The sequence below is a fragment of the Thamnophis elegans genome, chromosome 6, assembly GCF_009769535.1.
Source record: "Thamnophis elegans isolate rThaEle1 chromosome 6, rThaEle1.pri, whole genome shotgun sequence".
Lineage (NCBI taxonomy): Eukaryota > Metazoa > Chordata > Lepidosauria > Squamata > Colubridae > Thamnophis > Thamnophis elegans.
The window spans coordinates 37,219,899-37,237,501 of NC_045546.1; the positions used below are offsets into that span (position 1 = coordinate 37,219,899).

Below are 17,603 nucleotides of genomic sequence, written 5' to 3' on the forward strand. Positions count from 1 at the left end.
AGAATTAATTGGCCTGGTTTAGAATTATCAAAGTAACCACAAGTAAAGAGCAAGTGTTTTGTGTTTCTTTTTCTTGCCTAATAAAACCAAATTTAAAGGTTAACAATTTCTTGGGACCCAGAAAATGGCAGAGTCCTAAAAAATGGTGCTCTGAAGGTAGGTATTTTTTCCCTCCATGCCAACAAGCAACTGTTTCTGTTATCAAAGCGGGTTCTTTGGCAGCATGCTTCCCAGATTTGAACTGCAGTAACTAGGATGAGCTATGATAACTTTGAAGAACAACAGATTTGACTGGGGAGAGAAATCTGAATGGTTCCAAATTCTTGGTAAGAGTGGCTGGAGTGGTTGGGTCTCCATCTTTTTTTGCAGCTGCTTGCATTTTTAGGTGTGCATTCTGTTTTTAACCTCACTTTTAAAAGTCTAATTTTTAATAGCCTGGCTGAACGCTGACTTGCTTTATGCCTCTTAGCTTGCTTATGATCGTAAACTTTTATTGTTTTGTTTTAGTGCTTTAAAATACTTTCTCTTTCATCACAAGGAAGCTGTTCCGACCTAGGCTTCCCAAGAGCATGAAGCAAACTTCTTGTCTCAACAAAAACCCCTTTTATTAATTTACCTGAATTCTGCTCATTCATATCCAACAAAGTCTTGCAAGAGACGATTTACAGTCACAGACCTTATCTGGCTAGGAGAGCTGCCAGGCCGATATCTGCAAAACTTGGCAAGGAGTCTCAGAGAGTCACAAACCAATTAAGTGAACTAATTGTCTCCTGGAAACGCCAGTCCCACTTTCCCTCCTCTTTTATTTTCTCTGGGAGGGGCCATTGATCGTCCACCTGTGGCCTTACTCCTGTTCTTACTGTTCTTTAGTTGTTCCCTTCATCAGCCAACTCTGTGCATACTGGGAACACATACTGAGAACAGGCTCCATCTGTTTGTCTGTCTCACTGATGTCTGACTCTGAAGGCAGCTGATAACTGGAATATGGTTCTGGCCCCTTCTCTGCTTCTGACACAGAGCCCTCATTAGAGCCTTCCCCAAATTCCAGGCCTGGCTCCTGTTCCTCCCCAAACTCCTCACTGTCCGAATCTGCTGCCAGTTCCACTGGTGGGCCAAACAGAAGCTGGAAGTGTGAGGCTTCTTCGTCTTTTTTATGTCATGAAAGTGACCCAATCTAATCTATGGTAGATTGTTACTTTTAAGATTTTGCATTTTATCAGTTTTTCTAAAATAACTTTGTTGCTTTGTTTTGTCTATTTTTTTTTATTTTCCATCCATTCTGTTTTGAGGTTTTTTTTTTTTAGCTTACCTTCATTGCATCTCCTTTATTGTGGTGTATCCATATTCTTTGTAATCGAAAGGAAGTGTTTACCCTTTTCTATGGAAACTAAATAAATAAACAATAAATTCAGAACTTTGAATATTATATACTATATATATTTTATAAATCCCTCAAAAAAGAGATATAAAAGAGAGATGGGAGTCAGATGGTTTTTAATATTATAGTCTTCCTTGAAACTTGTGAAATTTTTTTTTGCCAATTTACAAGTTTTAAAATGAAAAAAATGAGTAAAATGTTGATGGATTTGTAACAATTGCATTATTACACAATGTCATTGTCCTTCTGAAATTATAAGGGTTTCCTTAGTGATAACCCAAGAAATCACCATTTTGTGTTTTGTCTTATTATTAGTGACTACATACAGTTTTTTTTTTGTTTAGCTAATTTACTCTTATGTTTCTTTTCAGTGGGAAGAAATAAGTGGTGTTGATGAGAACTATACTCCAATCAGAACTTACCAGGTCTGCAACGTCATGGACCACAGTCAAAATAATTGGTTAAGGACAAATTGGATACCACGCAATTCAGCTCAGAAAATCTATGTGGAACTCAAATTTACTCTGAGGGATTGTAACAGTATCCCATTGGTTCTGGGCACTTGTAAGGAAACTTTTAATTTGTATTATATGGAATCTGATGATGACCATTCTGTGAAGTTCAGAGAACACCAGTTTACAAAGATTGATACCATTGCTGCTGATGAGAGCTTCACTCAGATGGATCTTGGTGATCGTATTCTTAAGCTCAATACAGAAGTTCGTGAAGTGGGACCTGTGAGCAGGAAAGGATTTTATTTGGCTTTTCAAGATGTGGGTGCATGTGTGGCCTTAGTATCTGTGCGAGTGTACTTCAAAAAATGCCCTTTTACTATAAAGAACCTGGCCATGTTTCCAGATACAGTACCTATGGATTCCCAGTCACTGGTGGAAGTGCGAGGCTCTTGTGTTAATCATTCCAAAGAGGAAGAACCACCCAAGATGTACTGCAGCACTGAAGGAGAATGGCTAGTACCCATAGGGAAGTGCTTATGTAATGCCGGCTATGAAGAAAGAGGCTACGCCTGCCAGGTAATGGTAACATGACCACTTAATTTTTTTTTCAACAGGAACACTACCATTTCAGGCAGTAAGGAAGCAATGGTCCAGTGGGCTGGGCCCTCATGAGCAAGATGTGCTCTGTAGTACACCCAGTGGTGGGATTCAAATAATTTAAAAAAACGGTTCTCTGGCCTAATGACCAGCTGGATAGGCATGGCTCGGTGGTCATGTGATCGTGTGGCTGTGGCCAACTCAACATCACTCAGTTCAATGGGTGCTTCGCCTTAGCTGTTACAATGTAATAAGGGTTAACCAGAGGTGCAGTTTCTGTAAGCAGGGCAATAGAGATTAGTCTAGAAACAACACCAGAATGTTTCCTTCCTGCCTTCTTTACAGGATTAGCCCTGTAAAGTGGAAAAAAACAAAATAAGATTTCTTCCAACAACCGGTTCTCTGAACTGCCTTAGAAAGTTAATACTGGTTCTCCTGAATAGGTGTGAACTGGCTGAATCCCACCTCTGAGTATACCCAAACTATTATATACCTTTAAAAAGAGTGCATATATTCGCTATGCTTGAGAAGTTGTATAATGGGCTATAGAAGTATTAGAAAACCATGAATGAAGAGGTGATAGATTGGGTGCCATTGCAAAAGCAGTTTGAAGCAGTCTATGCTTTTGGGGCCTTTAATTTGAACCCTGAACTAAGGCACTAAAATTTCTGTGATTGTTACCTGAGCTCCTTGGTTTTAAAAGCAGATGACAAGCATATTGAGAATTGTTACACAAATTAGTTTAGCTATTGCTGTAGTATTTAAGGCACAAGCCTAGAAACCAGTAGTCCAGGGGTTCTAGTCTCACCTAATGCACATAGCCACTTGGTAACCTTTGGTCAGTTTCTCTTTCTCAACAGTAGGAGTGAGGCAACAGTAAATCACTTTTGAAAAAAGTGTGCCAAGAAAACTGCATGGGCTTATCCTGTTAGTTGCTAGGAATCAAAACTTATTCAAAGACATGTATTAATAACAAACAAATATATAATTAATATAGTATCTCAGAATAGAATTCCTACCTCTGTTTCTGGACTACATTTCCCCCATATTTTTATTTAAGTACTTTTCTCCTAGACTTACATTCCAGATGATTTTTTTCTTTTCTTTTTTAAAAGTCTTCATCTATTTCTATCCAGGCATTAAATCTAACTGCATCAGTCATTTCCACTTTTCTTAATGATGGTCATGTCCCAAAAATATTTTCTGGGGTGCAGAGGATTTTCTGCTAATGTACCAGATTATAGATACTGAACAATGCAGTTTATTTAATATTGTGATTATGATTTTTTTTTCAGTTTGTTTTGTGTTTTCAAAAATATAGACAAATGAGCATATTATTTTGTTAATTCTTAGTGAAACAAATTTTAGATAGATCCATTTAAAGCTTAAAATTAATGTAAAAAGAAATAATTTATATTTGATATATAAATACGCAGTATATTTATTTATATATAAACTTACATTATAGCACAGATTTTATAGTCAAAATCGTGCATGCTCACCGAACCACCAGTAATGCTGGAAGAAACCCACCACTGGTTCTGATGATCAATGAAAATGCAGTAAAGTTATTTCATTTTGAACTGAATGTGGCTTTTTTATTAACTGGAAGAGGGCATGTTGCTCATGTTCCCATGCATTGGAAAACACAACTTTTAAAGTGCTTTCCATAATTCTAATACTTACTATATCTATGTTTTAATATGAACTCAGGGCTAAGAATATAGCTGATTATTTTTTTTCAGTTGTGGAGCCCTCCTTAAGTTATGATTGCAACAAATTGGTAATACTGCTTCATAAAGGTTTTGAGATTTTAGAATAATTCAGAGTAGTTTCAAAAAATAAAGAATAACAATGATGGTGGTAGTGGTTGTGGTGATGATAATGATGATAGTTATCAGTGGTGGGTTTCAAAAATTTTTAGAACCTCTTCTGTAGGTGTGGCCTGTTTGTGGGAGTGGCTTGCTGGACATGTGACTGGGTGGGAGTGGCTTGCCAGCCATGTAACTGAGTGGGCATGGCCAACTTCTAAAATGTGGTGAAACTCATTTAACAACACTCTTGCTTAGAAACCAAAATGTTGGCTCAGAAACTCTGGCATTGAAGTGTGCAAGTCTTAAAGTTGTCAAGTTACAAGACCCTTGCACCTCTAACCCTTTAGAAAAAAACCCCAGGAGTGTTCAAACTTGACAGCTTTAAGAATGTGAACTTCAACTTCCAGAATTCCCCCTCTCACTCTTCATCTTGATGATGGGTGGACGGGCAGGGGAAGGAAGCTGGAACCGGTTCTAAACAGCACTGTAGATTTGTGGAACCTCTTCTATGACGAGGTTAGAACTGGCAGGAACCCACCCCTGATAGTTATAATACTCAATGTTCTTCTCAATGTTAGTGTCATGGTCCTGTGCATTTTGCATTATCACCATGCCTTTTCCATATTCCATGTTTGTTGTGCTTCCCAATAAAAATATTGTCTATTCTGTTATAAATCAAACACTTTAGGGTGTCATTAATGGAATGAACTTTAATGAATCTATTTGATAATTCATTTATCAGCTTTTTTGATAAAAGCATTTGTAGTCAGTATGCCCATAAATATCCCAGATATCAGATGTTTTGCAAAGCTATTAATATGAACACAATATTGCTATCAATTATTGCCAAGTAGTTTTTAAAACATTTCTTCAATACTCTCTCTTTTTCTTTGTTTGAGGTAGTTCTAGGTATTACAAATTTAAAAAGAAAAGACTGAAAGCCCCATGAGGATTATGAGGTTATGAGCCATGGAAGTAAGATGGTAAAACCGTGTTGCTTTGTTTGGTTAGAAACAAGTCAATATGTGTACTAACAGAATTAGGATGCGAGTAAGGGTGGTGTCAAATTAGTTTTTCAGACTTGACATAAGGAATAATCACAATCTTTCATTTGAAAATTAAATATAAATCTATGGAGTCATTGGTGTTCCCTGAGTTTGATGGCTTGCAGATGTTCATTACCCAACGAGGTACCAACATTATTGCTGGTGGCTGTGACTATGAGGGTTGCTTTATATTTATATATAGTAGCTTACATTGCCAGTTTTGGTAAGGGTGTACTTGGAACTTCCTTGATTATGGCATTGTTTTCTTTTTGATTGTTAATTCTGACTTAGCTGAGTGTTGGCTGCAGAAAAGAGCAATATAAATCTGTCCGCAGGGTTTGCTTTGTATTTTGGAATTCAATTTGTAAATGTTTTAAACTAACATGGAATTCTATTTTCCTGTTTATTTATTGTATATTCTTTCACATATATTTTGAAAAGCTTTTGTTTTCTTATTTTTATATATGGTACAGATCAAAAGAACATATTTATAATGACAGTTTTCAAAATATATTTCTTGGACAGATGTCAATTTTTAAAAACAAATTCTCATAAAAGTAAATATACAGTAATTGATTCTAGTGATAGAAAATGTTTTTTCTTATAACAGATCTCATCAACATTAATATTCTAACTTAATTTCAATAAACTTTAGATAGATTTAAATTATAAAGTTTTAAAACTTGGCAACAAAGAGACCAAAAGTCAGCTGTACTTGAGATTAGGTGAAGCTTGGATGTGATAAATCAGTCGGGTGGGACTAATGCATTTCTTTGAGATCCCATTGCCATTAACATGTTGAAAATTAAATAGATTCAATTAAAATGCACTTCTGCGTGGACTAAATTTGAATGTAGTCAGATTTAGTCCTTCAGTGCCTATCATTTCAGTAGTTCTTTTCCAAGTCCTCTGCCTATTTGTTTTGGCTAGCAAAGAAAATTGTCAACACATTTTTGTGGTTGATCGAATAATATCTTTTAGTTCAAGAAAGAGTTTCTTGAATGATTGCCTCTAGTTCATTTTATTTTTTCCTAATAACTGGCTTTGAGTTAGTCTGCAATATTGAACATAGAAGTTCCACATAGAACTTACCTGGAAATGATTTCTGGGTATTCAGTACAGATACACAATGTTCCTGTGCCCCACGTCCATCAAAACTGAATCAGAATTAGAAATGAGGATGGAAATGTATTAAGTATGGACAAAGTGGAATTGCTGTATTCAAAAACAAACTGAAACTATAGCCATCACTACATTGTAATGAGATATACCACAGATTTGTACAATAATCATTTCTAAAAGGTCAGTGCGATTGTTTGGCTTGCTGTCTTAATACCAGACATGTCTATCCTCCAAATTCTATCGTAATTAGGGATTACTGTGTAGTGTGTCAGTTATTCATCACCCACGAAGCATACCATCAGTGATTTAAGACATCACTGCAGGAAAGTCAACATTACCTCCTGATAGTAAGAGATTTAATAAAAATAGATGGAAATAAAATAATTTATATTTGACAAAATATTGCATGCTGTGATATGATGATACATGGTGATGATATATGGTACAATCCAAATTAAAATTATGCTAAAATTCCTTAAAGGCATTTCCTTTCATAAGAAATGCATTACAATTTTCATTGTTTCTTATGCTCTGCTCTCTTTACTTTTTATACTACATTGTTTTGAACTAATTACATTTGCTGTTAATGAAAATGTATTGGCTTACAAAAAGTTTCTAGATTTCCCTAGTTAATTTTCCGAAGATATATAAAAGGTCTGCCTAGTATATTTGCAATATAACAGGGTAAATCACTTTGAATATTTTTCCCAGTATGATACTCTCAGATTTCTTCATCATTGTCCAACTTGTATATTTCAAATTCTTCTAACATTTCTTAACTTGATTGTTCTTATTTTTACTGATTTGCTCCTTGTAAAAAGGAGTGAACTGCTCCTTGTCAATCCTTCTTTAAATGTAATTCCACCACAACCTTTGCCGTAACTTTAAAAGATGCCTTGATATTAATTTTCAGAACATATGGATTTTTTCATTTAACAAATATTTCAAAATATATATGATAGCTATCAGGAAAGGTGTTCCACAGTTATGCAGCTAAAAAGAGAAGACAAAAAAAATTGACTGTTTACATTGTAATGCCCCATCCCAAAACCTAATGTTCATTTAATACACACACACACACACACACACACACACACACACACACACACACTTGAACCCTCTTCACACTTGACCTGAAACAAATGTACCTAACAGCGGTGTCAAACTCAATTTCATTGAGGTATGCATGAGGATTATGTCTGACATTGGGGGGGGGGGCATGGTGGGCATGGCCAGCTCAACGTCATTCATGTCAGGGGTGGCTGTGGTGGCCTTAGCGCTCTGCCAGCAAAAATGGGCTACCAAGCTCCATTTCTGGCTGCAACCCTCTGTTAAGGAACACGGAGCCCAGTAGGGCCGCATGTGGCACTGCCAAGCTCTGTTTTTGTTGACCGAAGCATTGTGGGTTGGTCCTTCGCTGTTTCCTGGGTGATTTAAGCACCCCATGGAGCAGATCCAGCCTCCGGGCCTTGAGTTTGATATGCCTGGTATATAACATCACCTTTTATGAACAGATTGAAGATTACTAAAGTAATGTTGCAGTGGTATAACATGTAGAAAAGATATCAGAAAAGATAATTTCTGCTTATGGCAAATTTTGCATAGGATTTATATGGTTGTCTAGACCAGAACATACTTTGGTTTAGTAATACAATTGCCATATACCCAAAATATTAGCTGGCAAGACATCATGATATTATTCAGACTTTCAGTTTTCATTCCTTTTTTTTAGCATATTAGGAAAGAAGATAGAGATTTCCTGGTCTTTACTTTAATCTAATTACTATCTATAGGTTCATTGTAAAACTTCATGAATGAGAAGACTTTTTCTATGGCATCCAAGCAAGTAAATATTTGTTTACTTAAGCTATTTGTAAAAAACTATTTGTCAGACAACTGCAACATAACTTTGACATTAAGGTGAAACATTGCTTAGTTTCCTCTTAATTTAAAGCTGCTTTCTAAATTGAAAAGAGAGTACTTTCTTCCACTCCTTGTTATTTATACCAATTGTCTCAAGAGCGAATGACTAACTTATGCAAGACAATGTGCATTATTACAATATACTTAAAACTCCTGCAATGACATATATAATGTGATACATGTATTTCTGATATTTACTGGATGAAAGTTTTGTTGAAATCACATAGTAGTATTGCTAATATACTGTAAGTATACATACAATTCAGCCTTCATAGGAAGTTGGAGGATTGATATACTGTATAATTTTTTCAGATTTAGAAACATGATCATGAGCACCAATATACCTAACAAAAACCTGCTTACCTTTTACATTTATAATTTTTAAAATTCCTTTTATTTGAGAAATTTAATAACTGACATATGACAATATAAAGTACATAATATAATGTTTTTATGTACAAGGATATCTCAAGGCCGTAGTTGCTTTGATTAGATTTGATTCCATCTGTTCATACAAAAAGATAAAGATAAGTTGGTGTAGTAAGGTATTTCACATATGTACTATAGATACTTTCTATTAGGAGATTTCTATTAGGAGAATTGTCTCAATTTATGATCACAAATAAACCCCAAATTTCTGTTGCTGTGTGACACTTGTTAAGTGAAGTTTGCCTCATTTTATGACCTTTCTTGCCACAGCTGGTAAGTGAATCACCGCAGTAACACAGTTGTTAAGTGAATCTGGCTTCGTTATTGATGTTGCTTGTCCAAAATTTGCAAAAATGATCACATGACCCCAGAACATGGCAATCATCATAAATATGAGTCAGTTGCCAAGTGCCTTAAATTTATCATGTGACCAGGGGGATGCTGCAACAGTTGTAAGTGTGAAAAACAGTCAGAAGTCACTTTTTTCAATGCTGTTGTAACTTCAAGTGCCCCTAAATAAACTGTTGCAAGTTGAGATCTACCTGTATTCCTGTTCATTTAAAGCCAACGTTACTATGTTGGCATTAATCTTTAATTCTGTATGAAATGAGCTATGAGTCTTTGAATATTAATGATGAATTATTTTAAAAGGAAAAGAAAAACAACCCATATGGATCGTCTATAATCTTGCTGAAATTCTGTTCTTTTGATGAGAGGTCACTAAAGGCCGATTTGGGCTTATGGGTTTGTGTTTTTGTTTAATGGCAAAGGATGTTGCACTGTAGGCAGAATGATTTGTCTTGGTAGTTACACATAAGATCAAAGCATTCCTTGTGTGCTTTCTTTCTGTTGACATGACTTCTGCTTTCACCTTCTCCTGCTGTTTTGGACCTTTAGGCCCTATACAAAGTGCTATTTTTTGTCAGCCACATATGACATAAAGAAAGGACACGTGATATCGGTAGTGGGGAGCTTATTCTTTTGTTTTTCCTCCAGTAGTTGTTGCTTGCAAGGAATTTGACTTTGGATTGATATTCAGATGTTTAGGTTGGATGTTTAGTTTGGAGTTGCAGTTAGAGGACACCACATGAATAAGATAAATGACTGCAGGTTAAAGGTCATCAGTAGGAAAAGTGCATGAACAAGGTATAGTGTTTTCCTATGCCTGACTTCCACTTTTTTTCCTCTAAAGTGAAAGGAGCTTAATTTGATTTTCAAACCTCCATTCCCATACCCCACCCTCATTTCCTGAGGTTTCACTAATGATATAAACTTTTTATAATTACATTTAATAATTATTAAAAATAAAATCTGACCACCATATTTTTGCATAATTGACTGAATCTATGGAGATTCTCAGTCATCCAGGTCATGGTTGTTCCAGAGTTGCTTTTTCAAGAGGCAACTGGACTTTCTTGTTTTTCTTTGAAGATGTTTTGCTGCTCATCCAAGCTCAGAGCTGAAGAAGCTTCTTGGATAAGAAGCAAAACATCTTCAAAGAAAAACAAGAAAGTTTTTCTAATCTAAATCACATGACACAGCCGTTCCTCCCCCTCGTTGTTTTACTTACCTTTGCAGACTCAGAAAAGGCTTCGTAATCCTCCTTTTTCAGCTTTGCATGGTAGTGCCTGCGGCATGCATCACATGAAGCAAAGTGAACCGGTAGCAGATTCAGACCATTTCACCCCTGGAACAAACTGTACTATATTACTGATTTAGAAAAATGTTATTAATCCTCATGTAAGCGACAACTAGTTTTGGGCAAATAATGTTGTAGATTTGGAAAGTTTTAATATATTAAATGCTTTAAAAGAATAGCAGCTGCATGTATGTAACACAAAGGAGGAAGCTGCTAGATCTAAAATGCTTCTTCACTTTTTAAATAAAAATCTATTGATTGACTTCTTTTGGAAGAGGTAGAACAATAACCTTTATCATATTTATAATCCAAGAAGGAAATTAATTGAAACAAAGAGTATTTCAAAATAGCATTTATATCCTGTAGTCCTCTAATAATTAGCGGTCACCTTTAAATATAAACTATATAATATTAAAGGGCACAGATAGCAAAAAATATAGGGAATTAATTTTAAAATTAATTTTCTGTATTGATGCTTCATGTTTACTTAATAAAATGTTAAATACAATCCCTTTTATTCTGATATAGCAATGGATATTGCAGAGAAATCAATAAGTTCACTTTATAATTTAAAATGCCATAACATGGATTATTGATGTTTGGACTTTGTGCAATTTTGATTTTCTTCATGAATTGGACCCTATCGTCTTCTTCCAAGAACAGAGGGGGGAAACCAATTTATATCATCTCTTAATCCCAAGGGAGTTATTTTCTTGGTTTACTGTTTACTTATAGAGCTGTTCAGTTAAAATTCTTAGAGATGTCATGAAGTTTCTAAGATGGCAACACTGTTCTATAGAATTAGAATGCTGATGGGCAACCTTCTTTCTGTGGCATAATTGGCCATTCACCATAAACTGTCCTCCTATATCTCGCCTGAAAAAAACAACACATCTCTGGTGATTGGAAAGGCCCAACAGAGACTTCATTTCCTTAGAGTCCTGCGAAAAAAATCAGGTGGAATGGCTGATGACCTCTTTCTATCAATCCATCATAGAAAGTGTCCTCACATATTGCATTACAGTATGGTATGCTGGTTTAACAGATGCGGATCACTACAGAGAGTGATCAATTCAGCACAAGAAACCATTGGTTGCCCTCTGACACCACTGGATGACATCGCCAGATCTCGCTGCTTTAGCAGAGTAAGAAAGATACTCAGAGATGATTCACATTCTGGTGAGTGTCTCTTTGCACTTCTACCATCGGGCAGAAGACATCAAAGTATAACCAGCCGAACAAACGGGTTTAAAGATAGTTTCTATCCTTGGGCTGTGAGACTTTTAAATACAACCACAATCAGTCCATGCACACACTAGTTTTTTTTTCTTTCTTTTTTCATTTCTGTTATAATTTTGCACCAGTGAGGTTAAACAAATTTCGTTGTATTTAAATACAATGACAATAAAGATTATACCATACTATATTTTTCTCCTCACAGATAAGCTGAGTTAGGAATTTATTATTCCAATATTGCTATTAGCAATTTAAAAGGCCAATCTTGATTAAAATCATATAAATCTTATTCTCCCTCAGCAATTCCAATCCAGGGCATTTAGAAGAAAAAAGTGAAACTTGGCCCCCATTCCAGCATCACAATATGAGTGGAAAGTTTCTAGTAAACAAGAGACATTCCTAAGTATCTAGGATTGCAACAGTAAGACATTATGTAACATAGTAATGACAGAAAACAATGATTAAATGCTAAATAAATCTTTCTATTACTAAATCACAAAAATTACAGGATAAGTTTTTATACTATTCTTTAATTGATACAATTTAAGTACCTAGGGAAAATAACATATATTATTTTCTAACTGAAAATTTGATCCTGAGACCACCTACAACATATTAAACAAATTATTAATAAGTTTATTGAACAATTCGGGTAGCAGATTTAGAAGTCCTTGTAGCTGTCCAGTTACCTTTGACACAATAATGCCATTTGTGGTCTTAAGGAGACATATCATTAACTATAATTAGTGATTGAAAACCTTTGTAATACCTTGTTTTCTGTTAAAAACATAAAGCACATGATAACCTTAAATGCTGCTTTCCTAGATGTTCAGATATAAACAAAGATAATCCATTAAAATTCACAGCGAATTATTCTGAATTTGTTTGATGGGTATAATAAGAGTTCAATAAATCTGTGTTTGAAAAACATTGAATTATAAATTGTGAGGATGTACAGAGATCAGTTTCAGTGAAAATACTTTATGGCATAAATTTAAAAAATATGATCAAATATTTTCCTTTTATTCTCTAGATCCTTTCTGTTTTTGTTTCCAGCAGTTCTATATCAGCTCAATATGTTTTACTGAAGAGACATTTTCATTGAATGCCAGAATAATACATTGCATTAACCTGCACATTACAAACTCTGCATATCTCAAATTTTATATGAAACAAGTCAATTATATGTAAAATTGAATATGTGGAATGGTAAATTCTAAAGCCAAAGTCCTATTTCATATCAAATTTAGGTTGATATATGAATATTTAAGCCAGGTGCATTTGGAATGCAAAGTTTAGTCACAATTAATAGTAATCTTTAGTTTCAAGATGTTATCAATGTGTAAGAAAGAATGACTTCATATAGAACTAATGTTAAAATATGTATATAATTTAAGGAATAATTACATTTTCATAGTTTGATTACATCTGATGGATATAAACTCAGAAACAATAAGGCTTGCATGTTGACCTAATTTCATTGGATAATGAAATATGGCACAATAAAATGTGTTCATCTGTGAAATATGTTTTGATGTCATAAGAACAAAGCTTCCAGAGAATCTTAGTTTTTTGTGTGCTCGTTACTTCATTTTTCTTCTACATTTTCCTTTGTATGTATTGTTTGACTATTTTAATGCAAGGATAAAAGTAAATAAATAAAACTGAAGACATAGAACTAAACTGATAGATGTAAAACAGTATGTCACTTTTTAAAACAACAGTTTGACTTCTGGGATTCAGTCAAATTGACTAGATTCTAATTTAATTTATAGTGGCTGAAATATAGCAAAGTTAAATGATCACTGATTACATGAATATATTATGTGAATAGCCTAAGCTATAGAGATATTAATAGTTCTATTCATTAATTAGTCTGAATGTACTGATCCTGTAAATATATATCAACTATTGTAAGTAAAATTGACAATTTGATATAGTGAAACTGCAAAGTCTCCAATTTCCTTCTAATGACAGGTGAGCAAAAAAAAGAGACCTGTCCCAGGTTGATGTTAAAATTAATGAAGGGAAGACCTTCCAGAAGTTCAATACCTTCTCCTTTATCTGCCTTTATCTGCTATAAAATTAGTGATGGATTTTTGTTTCTAGAATCAGTTGTGGTTAGATAATTCTTCCTTAATAAACAGCATTATTGTTAATTTTGCAAGATACTGAACTGTGTAACTTATATTCTCATTTAAAAAAAAATACAGCATTTGAACCAAAATATGTAAGTGGCACAGAATATTTCAGAGATCCTTTTGTGTATATTTTCTGGGGCTATAATTAGTGCTGCCTATAGGGAATTGTGCATATCTTGTTCAGACCCAAACTGAAGTGGGAAAGCAGAAGTGATTTTCAAAATTATCAAACTTGTTGCAGATGTTTCTCAGTTTAAAACCAATATAACATTGTTTTTTGTTAAACAGGACATTCTTGTTACAGTACCAATATGTTATTCCATATGTATGCAGTAGAAGCAATAGATTGAGGAGTGTAATTGCTATACTCCCTTATCTCCTCCTCCTGTGAGCAACTACAGGATCAGCTTGTTAGACTAGCAGTTATAGCCTTGTTACCTCTTGTATATCAAATAATGTGTCTTTAATATTTTATACCTTGAATGTTACCTGTCTCTCCATTATATCATGTTCTATTATCAGTTTGAAAGCATTTGTCTCTATCAGGGCCCCCAGTGCTTGACTTTACCTGAGCCACATTCCATATAACACCTGTATAACTTTAGGGTTCTTGCTCTTGTGTTGTCTGGGTACAAGATACCAATGACCCATTATAGCTTGCTAGCTTTGGAAAATAAAATAGAAGTTGGATTCTCTTTGGTTGCTGGTCTTTCCACCAAGAAATAAAAGTGTAAGGGTTGATGTTATTTGAGGCAATTTCTTATAAGCAATAAATTTAATGGAATGCATTTCTGTCTGTTAAGTGGTTTCTTGAATGTTAGTTGAATGTTCAGATATAAAATACTTGATACTCCGACCCTTTGGAACGATCTCCCCGTGGAGATTCGTACCCTCACCACCGTCCAGACCTTCCGCACAGCCCTTAAGACCTGGCTAGCCCGTCAGGCCTGGGGATGAAGATAATTTGTCCCCACCTGAATGATGAATGAATGTTGCTTACTATTTTACTTTTATGTATTGTTTTGCATCTATTGTCTGTACCCTCCCTTCCTTATTTTATGTAAGCCGCCCTGAGTCCCCTCAGGGAAAAGGGCGGCCTATAAATTCTAATTAAAATCCTAAAATCCTAAATTTATATGATTCACGCATACTATAGAGTTTCCTGCCTGAGTAGGGCATTGGATTAGAAGACCTCCAAGGTCCTTCCAAGTCTGTTATTCTATATTCTAAGTAGAAGAGGGTTCTCTAACACATTTTTACTATACCATCTGTATTTAAACAAAAATTATTAATCCTAGATTAGCATAATAATTGTTTAAATGAAATGGAAAAAGGGGAAATGTTATTTTTTTGTAATCAATATGATATGGAACTTTGGTAAGGTGTTATAAACATATTGTTTCAGTGTATGGGTATAAATGTTTGTGTCTTGGTGTCTGTATTATTTACTCATTAGGATTCCCTAACCATTTCAAGCAAAAATGTTGATTATAAAGACATAACATGATCTTAAAAATAATTTATGATTTAGTAATATGGATTGTCACCTGAAGGGATTATATTGTGTCACAGGAAATTGAGAATCAAATAGTTGGATTTTATTTGGTAAGTTAAATGATGTACATATCTGAATGAGACTATTAGTTGGGTTATCAAGCAGGGAGAGATGTCTTTATTATTATGTAATTTGGATTTCAGCCAGACTCCAAATAAAAATTCTAAGTTTATCCCTTAGTGAGAAGTAAATGGCTAAATGGGAAATGGAGAAATATATATTCCTACAAAATATATATTCCTTTCATTTTGATAAAGAACTGTAATTTACAGAAGTTTTTGTAAAGAGCAGAGCTGGAAAAGATTTTATTGAATACTTTTGCTCCTTTTGGGATACAGTACCTCAGAAAATGTGGATCTGTTACAAAAATGTGCAAACAAAAGTGATGTAACTATTCTTAGAGATGTTATTGATGTAACCCAATGGATGTGTGCATTAAAATGTTAGCATTGCAAACATGAGAATGACAAAGTGTCAGAACTGACAGAACTATGAAATATGAACTGTTAGTAACCCTGTGAGTTTCGTGCTACCAATATTCATTGCATTTTACAATTTTATGTATGAAAACTCACTGCATCTAAAGGGATATTTCTATATCCTGCAATTGTTAGCAATAGAAAATGTATAATGTATTTTCTCAGAAATCTCCATTGGCATGGAGTGTTTACAAATGAGGACAAGCGACAAAATGTGTACTGTGCACTCTGATATCGCTAACTCCACATTTACTTACATTTACATTTACGCTTTCAATATTGCAGTACAATTTCAAGAGCATAGATTTTGTATTACATCACAATACATATTTCATTATTTTTGCATCATTGTGCTTAGGTTGCTGATGTCAAGCTATCAAGACTACATTAAGAAACAGATGTTATATAGGCTAAAAACTACTTGCACTTGTTTCTTATAACGAAACCCTCTGAATGTGTTTTCCCTCCCCTCTTTTTTATCTTTTATCTTTATGAAAATACCCAGGGCATCTTTCTCATCAACTCCCAATTCACATTGATAAAGAGGATGCTCTAGGTATTTTCAGAAATCTCTATCTTGGTATGGATTAAAACACATTTATGTATTCATTGCTTTGGTAGAAGATCTTCCTTATAGTTATCAAGGCCATCCTCTTTATTTTCTGTATCTATGAATATCTTCATCAAAATTTCAACTTTAGTTTAGAAGAGTTTCACAGATTATTCCATGAATAATATTTTGCGAGTAACACTATCTGTTTGTGTGAAAAACTATCCCTCATGATATATCATATCTGAATGGTGAAACAGCCATTCTTGCTAGGAATCCATTAACTCTTGGAAAATCCTTTATATTTATTATAGGGTTAGGAACCTGATCCTATTGTGGAATAGGTTCTCAGCTTTATCACAGTTTCCTTTCTCAGTATGCAAGGATACTAAGACATATCGATTAAACACCGAATTCCCTGGTAAGTTTTGTGAATTGTTAAATTTGTAAAATGAAAAAAAATGACAGTATTATATTATTTTAATTATGGGATAGGCCTGAAATAAACATTTGTGGCCTTGTTACTTTATTTTAATTGAATGAGGGGCATTTAGATCTAGTAGTGACATTTTCTATATAAATAAACTTAACATCTAAGCAATAATTATAGTCTATATTAACATTTTTCTAAGCAGCATTGTTTTAAGTTCAATACAATTAGTGTAATAAATTCAGCATAAACTTATGCCTGGTTTAATTATGTAATAAAAAGCATATTTAATATTGAAGTCTCTGAAGATATAATTTATTGTTTATAAACAGAACCTATCCATATATTTTGGAAAAGTCCTAAATTTGCCTTTCTAATTTAGAATTAGTTTTTAAAACTCAATATTGTGCTTCTTTTTCCTTTTTTAACTGAGATACTTTTTCCTTTTTTAACCTTTTCACCAAGAATAAAAAGCATTTCATAGATCTATTATTTATTATTTTGAAGAGTCTGTACATAGTGTTTATATATGCCCTCAACCAATTGAAAATGTTCTTTTTTCTTAAACAAGATATACAATTCAATAATTATTTTTGCCTATTCTTTTCCAAGGCAGTGCTGTAGTTATGTAACTCTGACTGGAGTTAGTTAATTGTAGGAGCCGAGGTGGCGCAGTGGTTAAATGCAGCACTGCAGGCTACTGCTAGATCAGCAGTTCAGCGGTTCAAATCTCACCGGCTCAGGGTTGACTCAGCCTTCTATCCTTCCGAGGTGGGTAAAATGAGGACCCGGATTGTTGGGGGCAATAC

The 17,603-nt window shown here is 34.3% G+C and overlaps 1 protein-coding gene across 1 annotated transcript in view; it reads left to right on the forward strand.

Moving 5' to 3' along the window:
- Nucleotides 1-1,815: 1,815 nt before the first annotated feature.
- Nucleotides 1,816-17,603, forward strand: part of EPHA3 (EPH receptor A3) — a 127,481-nt gene continuing 111,693 nt past the window's right edge. Inside the window, exons 1-2 of the mRNA XM_032219736.1 lie at nt 1,816-2,409; nt 2,686. Of these exons, the coding sequence (XP_032075627.1) occupies nt 1,816-2,409; nt 2,686 (595 nt within the window). The remainder of the gene's footprint in view (nt 2,410-2,685; nt 2,687-17,603) is intronic.